The sequence below is a fragment of the Danio rerio genome, chromosome 14 (genome assembly GCF_052040795.2).
Source record: "Danio rerio strain M-AB ecotype USA chromosome 14, GRCz13ab, whole genome shotgun sequence".
Taxonomy (NCBI): Eukaryota; Metazoa; Chordata; class Actinopteri; order Cypriniformes; family Danionidae; genus Danio; species Danio rerio.
The window spans coordinates 5,292,921-5,303,057 of NC_141034.1; the positions used below are offsets into that span (position 1 = coordinate 5,292,921).

Here is a 10,137-nt window from a genome sequence, read left to right on the forward strand (position 1 = left end):
CTCAATTATTTCACCTAGACAGCAATGAGAATCAATTTGGCAGAAAACCCGGCCTTTTGCTTAGGCTGACTGCTTTCAGATTGACCACTCGTGTCTCCTGTAGAATTTCAGAGGAGATGATCATCAATGATGTTTCAGATTAATAACTTATCAAATTGGGTTATTAGATTCAAAGGTCTCAAAATGGACTCGAGCTTGTCTCATCAGATCTTCCTAGATCAAATGATCTTAACTGCTATGTACAGTTGAAGTCAGAATTATTAGCCCCCCTGAATTATTAGAACCCCTGTTTATTTTTTTCAACAGAGAGTAGATTTCCTCAACACATTTCTAAACATTATAGTTTGTTCTGTAGACTATCGAAAAAAAAAAGTTAGCTTAAAGGGGCTAATAATTTTGTACTTATAATGGTGTTAAAAAAACTAAAAACTGCTTTTATTCCAGCCGAAATAAAACAAATAAGACTTTTTCCAGAAGAAAAAACATTATAAGACATGCTGTGAAAATGTCCTTGTTAAATATAATATAGGAAATATTAAAAAAAGCAACAAAAATTCAAAGGGGGGCTAAAAATTCTGACTTCAACTGTACATACAGTAGCTTGATTGCTGCATAAAGCTGAAAGCCAGTGAATTACTTTTCAATTATTTCCCAAGTGATGACATATTAGAGCCGTTTCAAAGTATTTACTATTTTTTATTTAATTTTATTTAATAAAAAACGATTAAAGTTTTTATTTATTTGTAAGCCTTGTGTGCTGTTGTTGGGATGTTTTCATCCACACAGTGATTTTGAGTCTTAATTTGGCCATAACTTTTTTCTGTTTCAGCTAGCAAAATGATTTTTGATGACATCTTATTTTGACACACATTTTGAGAATACGCTTTGTATAAAAAGAAAAAACTCAACAATATACTCTGGGCAAGTTGATTTACCTATGCTTTCTGGTCATATATAATTCCAACTCAACATTGCATATCCTGCGATATGACTATTGCAGATGCACACACTGCGATATCAATGCTCAAACGATATATTGTGCAGCCCTAATATATATATACACTATTATCAAAAAGTTTGGGGTCAGTTTTTTTTTTCTTTTATTGTTTTTTTTTTTAAAGAAAATTATTATGTTCATCAAGGCGGCATTTATTAAACATAAAAAAGGCTTAAATTGTTAAATATTTATTCAAATTTCAAATAATTACTTTCTTATTGTATGTAAATTATTACTCCAGTCATTATTGCTTTTATTAGTATTATAATTAATAATAATATTAATAATAATAATAATAATAATAATAATAATAATAATAATAGTAATAATAATAATAACAACAACAAAAATAACAATAACAACATCAATAATAATATTAATAATAGTAATAATAATAACAACAATCATAACAATAATACTACTACTACTACTACTACTACTACTACTACTAATAATAATAATAATAATAATAAGATAAAAAATAGTAATAATTATATTAATAATAATATTAATAATAATAATAATAATAATAATAATAATAATAATAATAATAATAATATTATTAATAGTAATAATAAAATAATAATATTAAAAATAGCAATAATAATAATAATAATAATAAGATAAAAATAATAATAATAATAATAATAATAATAATAATAATAATAATAATAATAATAATGGTAATATTGATAATAGTAATAATAAAATAATAATATTAAAAATAGCAATAATAATAATAATAATAATAATAATAATAATAATAATAATAATAATAATAATAATTAGAGTGATTTCTGAAGGATCATGTGACTGAAGACTGGAGTAATGAAGCTGAAAATTCGTCATTAAAATCACTGGAATAAATTATTAAACTGAATTTTTGTTTACTTTTGAACAGTTATTTTATAGCGCAGTAACATTTCACATATTTACTATTTGTATTGTATTTTTGATTAAATAAATGCAACCTTGGTGCGCAGGAGAAGCTTAATTTAAAACATTTAAAAATACTACTGACCCAAAACTGTTGACCGGTAGCGTATATATATATATATATATATATATATATATATATATATATATATATATATATATATATATATATATATATATATATATATATATATATATATATATATATATATATATTAGATTGACTTCTTAAATAAATCATGTTTTTTTTTATGTAAATGTGACACGATAAAATTTGTATTAACATGGTAAGACTTAAAACTTCAAAATACATTCACTCATTGAGAAACTGCATCAGATTGGGGATATACTTCATTTAAAATATAAAGAAATGTATGGTGTTTTATGAAATATGAATGCCCAAAGGGACCCAGAATGGAAGAATTATGTTGACTTTATTGCATTATTAGAGTTCAGCAAAACTGAGAACTTCACTTGGCCTCCAGAGCAACAAATAAGAAGAGTAAACCTTTGAGCAATACTTTTTTAAATATTATTTTAATCATTTATTAATATTTACCCCTCTAAAACACACCTTTCAAGAACCATAAAAAGCTCATACTCAATATAATCATCAGTCATAGTCATAAGACAGCTTTTGTAAGAAGAGGCTTTTCTTTTGGAGAAAATCTTTCCCACAAACCACAGATTTCAGAAGACTGGAAACACAACCTGAACTTATGATCCTCGTTTTGGTGAATTGGAGGCAACTTTGTTATTCAAATGAAATCATGAAGAAAATGTAAGACTGAACACATTCATAAGCTACTAATTCAGCTAAATTTAATGACGAATTGCCACCAGCATGCATTGAGCTACACTGACTACACACACACACACATACACACACACACATGCACACACAAAAATGGGTTCCACACAATTCCTTCATGTTGTTCCAACACAAATTGATTAGACTTAATTGTTAACACTTAATTAACACTTAATTGTTTTTGCAAATTTAAGTGGATTGAACATAAAACTATTAAGTTGCCCCCCCCCCCCCCCCCCCCCCCCCAATAAAAAAACTCACGAGTTGTGTTGATTCAACTTACTTTAAGTAGTTGGAACAAGCAGCAAAAATCTTTTGTTCACAATCATATGGACTACTTTTACTTTCTGTCAAAATAAACAAGCATCACACTAAATAGTTATAAATTCCACCGTAATCAAAATAAATAATTAAGCAAGGTTTATAACAGTAGAGTTTATGCAAATGACACCATTTTCATTTTTGTGTGAAAACGATAGTGCCTATGACAAAGAGTGCAATTCTTCCAAGCCGAGTCCTCACACAACACGACAATCAGACGACAACAGCCAGGCCAAATGATAAGAGACGTGCCCGAGCCCTGATATCCATCATCTCTGAAGCACTGCATTCTTTGGCAAGGGCAGCTCGTGCGTTCATCTACTAGAACTGTGAACCCCCAGCATCTCTGTGAGAGCTGATGGAGCCCCTCCAGCCTGATCCAGCTCCGCTCGAGAGCTCTTGTCATGCGAAGGTGGGTGTGCTGCTCTGCTCTCTGCCTCTTCACTAAAGTTATATAAAAAAGCAGAGCTTCAATCCCAGAGCTCCAATCACATCCCGGCATTACGCACAGAGATCCACAGGCTTTCATTTGATTATTTATATCATGGGAAGAGAAAAAAAAACCTTAAATGAAGAAAAAAGAGAGAGCGGAAGCTGTGACGTGTGCAAAAAGTCTTGATGTTTTTTTTCCCTTCTTCTTCTTTATATAGTAACTTTCATCAATAAGTCATTAATCAATATTATATAACGTTTAATACATCACTTATTTATGTATATTTTCGACTGTTGACTGTTGAAAAATATTCGATTCTATTTCTGACAGTTTAGATGCACACAACCAATGATCTGCATTGTTTTCCATAATTAAAATTCTAATTAAATCGAACAAATGTGTTCGTGAACTTTGAAATCATGTATTTTTAATATGCATACGCTAAGGGGTTAATTCTGAAGTTTCATGCACAATGACTATTGGAAAATATTCCCGGCTACTGTACACAGAACTAGAGCTGCAACACGGATACTGTATAAACTGTAAATAATAAGCGCATCGTTTGGCTCCGCGAAGCAGATTAAACACTGACGCGCGCTGTTAAAAGATCGGAAGAGGAAACTTGTGAGCGGTTTACGCACACACACACACGGCGAACATCTGTACTCTTCCTACTTAAAAAAATGTGCATTAAGCGGCTTTCTCTGCGCGATTACATAACCAAACTCGCTTAAACATCCAAACAGCCGCGATCTAACGGATACACTGAGAGCAGAGAAAGAGTGTGGGCAGCAAAAGGACGTTTGGAGTTGGCTTACACCTCCATCTCCCCTCAGAGGACACCAACCCTCACCAAACAAACAACACTTTGTAAACAGCGTGCGACCTGTGCAAAAACACACATCATTTGGAGAGCTCGTTTTGCGCACTGTGCGCCTTTCTTAGCCAAATGATTGTGGAGATTATTTGTTGGTTGGCACTTACCCCCAAATCCAGGTCGGAGTCTGTTGTCGTATCCATCCAGGAGTCGGTCCAGAATGCGTGTGAAATTTTCCGGGTATAATTTCTCATCCTTTCTGATCTGTCCAGATATTCTCTTTATGCTAAAAACAACACAGAGCAAACTGAAGCATTTTAACATTGCGCACACATCAAATCTACGCCTATTTTTGGTATCAAAACAGTTGAAAAACGCCCGGGTTTGTCGTTTGTAACCTCGAGGCGCAAAGATGCCATGCGTAACGCTCAGATCCAGTTGGAACTCACCAAGCCGCCACACAGAGAAAGTAGAGGAGAGTGGAAATAGAAGTGGGGTACATCGCAGTCACCATCTCCTTCTTGGCAGAAACCATGTTTACATGCCATTCTTTAAGCCTTCTTCACATTTCCCGTCGCCAAACGTCCCGAGGAATGACCGAGGAAACGCGCGGTAGCGCGCAAGACGCGCTTCACCATCACCCGCAAAGCCGTGCCAGCGAAGCATCCAAATCCAGAACTCACTCTGCGCCCGATGGATCGCCTACATCCAAACCCCAAACTCAGTGGTTAAGAGAAGCATATGGTGAGGCATCCTGTGGAATCGTGCGTCTCGCTGAGAGGAGGTTAGAGGAGAGAGAGGAGGACGCGCTGGGTTCCTACACACAAGCCTCAGTGCCAAAACTGGGACGTGCGTCCGACGCGCAGCACATTCACGAGCGCACTTAACAGAAGTCTGCCTGCTGCGAACGTGCACTTTGGTGATGTAGTGGCGGCAGCGCGCATGCATCAACTCACTTTACGCAGCAATTGTCGTGCCTGATCTTGCCAGTGCCAGTACTTTGACTTTCTGCGAGGGGTGTTAATTGATTTTGGTAACTAAAAAGTGCGAATTTAAACTCTCAGGTCCCTGTGATATTCATCCCGTTTGAGTTTATACATTAACAGCTTCAGTTCTCACGGAAAAAAAACGGCAAACTTATCTGGGGTTACGTTGAAGAACGTCGAAATGGGTCAGTGTTTGTCGCAACGTTACACACATGCTCGCGCACAATCTGAGGTACAGTCACACTGTACGGGAAGTAGGACAAACCGCACGCAGCTCCACAGATTCTGGTACACCTGGGACAGGACGAAGACTTCGATGTGGTGTGCGTGCGTGCGCGCGCTTGCCGTCCTGGGAAGAACAGTACTGTATACTTGGTTCCCATCCCGCGTGGCTTTTCGGGGACTCATGAAAAAGAAAAGCTAATCAACTCCTGTCCAATTGTTTTTGATAGCACTCATGCTCGCCGATCCTTCTCACCACAAGCTGACACGCACACTAGTCTGCACGCGCATAACAACTCCAGTCTGTCACTATTGCAGCCTACTGTACAAACACAGCATCATATTTGGGGCTGATCTAGAATCAGCTGCTGTGTCTTACTTAGCTATAAAAAGCAAAAGCTCATCCACTATCAGCTCTGCGTGTGATCTGCGGCTAGCTGGTGGCGTTTTCTCCGGCCTTATTCACAGGTTCCTCGCGTGCGAGAAAAGCTTATAATAACATAATGAGCTAGAGGTGGCACTCCAGTGTAGCCTCACATTAAGCATATGTGGGACAATAATGAAGATCAAAGAATTCTATTAGCCAACCTTGTGCTTTTGAGTCAAGAAATCAGGCAGGAGTTTGTAACGTTGCCGTCCTCTTCATTATGGACTGGAGTGGAGGAGAGAAGCGCTGCTCGTGTGCCATAATGCTTTTTTTTCTTCGTAGGGATTATGATTTAAAAAGAATGAGGCTTTAGAGGCTTGTCCTAATTTTGATGTAAAATAAGGCAGCACTACCTCATCTCTCCTCTTTAGCGTGAAGCGGAGGATTTGTGCACAAAAGCACATCCATAGTGAAATCGAAGAACTTCTGCCTAATTAACGGCTTTACAGCTATAAAACAATCACAGTCGTATTTGGCATTGTTCTCTGTTGTTCTACAGGTATTATAAATGTTTCCAGAATCTTTCACCAAGCCATAAAATCTTTCAACACCTCTGAAACGTTTTCTGTTACCTTCTACTGTAACCCAAACTTCATGTGTAGGGATAAAACATTTATAAATAAACGATTAAACGAATAAATAAACGGATGAATCAATGATGAATAAAACATTAAAAAGCCAACATCTCTTGGTCCACACGTGTGTTTTGGTTCTTTTGGTTTAGGCCAAAAATAAAATAAAATGGTGGTTCATTTAGAGTTCACTAAGACACCTTTATTTATTTATTTGTTTCAGAGTTCTCGGTCTAATTATTTTCTGCACGCCGGGTTTGGGATGGCAGAGTTCACACTGACTCAAATAAAAAGTAAACAGAGCAATGCTGAATGGTATTGTTGAAAGTTTAATTAACTGAAAAGACGGATTATTAAATTAAACTAAAAACCCCAAACATCCAATTTAAGAAGCATGTAAATAATTCTGTGAACACTAATTTTGTCACAATGTTCTAGTAAATTTTGTCTTACTGGCAAACAAAATTGCCAGTAAGTTACTGAAACTTTTACAGTAAATTGTAATGATTGATTTACAGTGTGCTTGTAAATGTATAGTCTTACCAGCAACCTAAATTCCCAATAAATTTCTGTCATTTTATACAGTAAATTGTAATTATTTATTTACAGCGCACTTGTATTTATACTTTGGTTGTAAAACCAAAATTGCCAGTAAGTTACTGTAAAATTACAGTAAATTGTAGTTATTATTTAGAATGTGCTTGTAAATTAAGTGTTCCTGGCAAACCAAATCGTCAGTAAGATACTGTACTTTTTACAGTAAATTGTAATTATTAATTTAGTGTTACTGGCAACCAAAATTACTAGTAAGTTATTCATTTACAGTGTGCTTGTCTTACTGGCAACCAAAATTACTAGTAAGTTATTCATTTACAGTGTGCTTGTCTTACTGGCAACCAAAATTACTAGTAAGTTATTCATTTACAGTGTGCTTTTAAATTTACAGTCTTGCTGGCAAACAAACTTGCCATTAAGTTACTATGATTGGTTGCCAGTAAGTAAACTGTAATGATTGATTTACATTGTGCTCGTAAATGTACAGTCTTACTGGCAACCAAAATTGCCAGTAAATTACTGTCATTTTATACAGTGCATTGTAATTATTGATGTACATTGCGCTTGTAAATTTACAGTCTTACTGGCAACCTAAATTGGCAGTAAGTTTTTTGTAAAATTTACAGTAAATTGTAATTATTAATTTAGTCATTCTGGCAACCAAAATCACCTTTTACTGTAAATTTTACAGTAAGTTGCAATTATTCATTTACAGTCTCATTGGCAATCCAAAAATGTCAGTAAGTTACTGTAAATTTTACACTAAACTGTAAATAAATATAAATTTACAGTTTTGATTGCAACCAAAATTGCAGTAAGTTACTACACATTTTACAGTAAATTGTAATGATTGATTTACAGTGTGCTTTTAAATATACAGTTTTGGCAACCAAAATTTCCATTAAATTACTGTCATTTTATACAGTAAATTGTAATTATTGATTTACATTGCGCTTGTAAGTTTACAGTCTTGCTGATTCCAGTGACTTTCCAGGGACAGATGAGTCTTCGCTGAGGCCTGCTTCCAGGCCTCCCCGCTGAGACTGCAGCTCTGCATGAAACGTTTGACCAGCGGAGAAAGTAAAATGGTCGTGCCCAACTGAGTATGGTTTCTCTCAAGGTTTTTTTTTTTCCTCACTTTCGCCAATCGGTGAAGTTTTTTTTCCCTCTCGGCTGTCGCCTCTAGATTGCATGGTTTGAGATCGGTAAACCACACTGAACTGAGCTAAACTGAACTGAACTTAAACACTAAAAAAAACTGAACTACACTGTTCCAATTTACTATGACTTTGACACAATCTACATTGTAAAAGCGCTATACAAATAAAGGTGAATTGAATTGAATTACTGGCAACCAAAAGTGCCAGAAAGTTGTTGTAAATTTTACAGTAAAGTGTAATTATTTATTTACAGTCTTACTGGCAATCCAAAAGTGTCAGTAAGTTACTGTAAATTTTACACTCAACTGTAATTATTTATTTACAGAGTGCTTATAAATTTACAGTTTTGATTGCAAACAAAACTGCAGTAAGTTACTGTACATTTTACAGTAAATTGTAATTATTAATTTACAGTGTGCTTTTAAATATACAGTTTTGGCAACCAAAATTGCCATGAAATAACTGTTATTTTTTACAGTAAATTGTAATTATTATTTTACAGTGTGCTTTTAAATTTACAGTCATACTGGCAGGTAAAATTGCCAGTTACTGTAAAATTACAGTTAATTGTAGTTATTAATTTATAGTCTTGCTGGCAATCCAAAACTGCCTGTAAGTTACTGTAAATCTTACAGTAAATTGTAATTATTAATTTACAGTAAGTTTATAAATTTACAGTCTTGCTAGCAACCAAGATTATCAGTAAGTTACTATACATTTTACAGTAAATTGTAATTAATAATTGTAAATTTACAGTTTTACTGGCAAACAAAATTGCAACGAATGAATGCCTCCAAAGAGAATCTTTTTCCATGTGTTTTCTTCAGCATTTATTTGATCAGTCAATGTTTTACCAGGGCTCGACTTTTGAAGGCTCTTAAAAGTATGAAACAGATTGATATTTTTCACTGTCTGCTCTTTTAGGACAGTCACCAGTGAAGGTCATGGTGTATTTATGGTTCCATCAGTCAATCCACGCTGTCATGATATCATTTTCTTTCATCTCCAGAGTGAATAATTGCATTCGTGCCTCAGGTGAGAACTAAGAGCTAATAAAAAACTGCTAACAGACAGCTTTATTCAGATCTCACTAAACTTAACTATACATGATTAGGTGATTAGTTGCATCATGTGCATTTAAAACTAATTTTTAATAAATTAATTTATTTTCCCTGCTCGCAATTAGAATTACTGCAATAAGTGAAGTTTATTCCTAAACTAATTTCGAGAGGATCACGTGCTTATGATTGACACGGCTGTCCCTGAGTCAAGCTAATGTACGAACCACCAATCAGACTATTCCTAACAAAGTATAAATAACCAAACACCTTACCTTTAGTCATCTTCGTCTTGAAGAATCCCCCTTCCACCCCTTCGCCTCCTCCTTTGTCTACAGGGCAGCACGGCGGCCCAGTGGCTAGCACTGCGGCCTCACAGCAAAATGCCTCCGGTTCGGGCATCTACCCAAACTGTCAGCATTTTCGTGTGGAGTTCATGTTCTCCCCGTGCTTGCGTGGGTTTTCCCCGGGTCCTCCGCTTTCCTCCCACACTTCCAAAAACATGACACTTAAGTAAATTGATTAATTCGATTCAATTCTGTCAGCAACGCATCACCTTAGCAACCCTCACGCAGCAGGAGGGAGCGGGGTTCTCGGGATCTACCCGAGCTCAAACTCCCCTCTCGCCAGGAGGGAGCCCCGGGCTCGAGGCTCTCATGAGATCGGGGCTCTCTCCCGGGACAGCATGCCAAACTAGCTTACCAACAATCATCAGCTAAGTGTGAACTCTTGAAGACACATTAAAACACAAAAAGTGGCTTTAAGAAAAGCATCTGCCAACAGTCAGACAGCAAAAGCCAGATTTGAGAAGACTTAAATAATAGTTAATATACTGTTTAAAA

General features: G+C 35.5%; 1 protein-coding gene across 1 annotated transcript in view; it reads right to left on the reverse strand.

Annotated features, from left to right (window-relative positions):
- gabra4 (gamma-aminobutyric acid type A receptor subunit alpha4) overlaps positions 1-5,200 on the reverse strand; it is a 75,916-nt gene extending 70,716 nt beyond the window's left edge. Inside the window, 2 exon segments of the mRNA NM_001017822.1 lie at positions 4,483-4,601; positions 4,765-5,200. Coding sequence (NP_001017822.1) covers positions 4,483-4,601; positions 4,765-4,850 — 205 coding nt within the window. The 5' untranslated portion in view covers positions 4,851-5,200.
- Between the last annotated feature and the right edge of the window lie 4,937 nt (positions 5,201-10,137).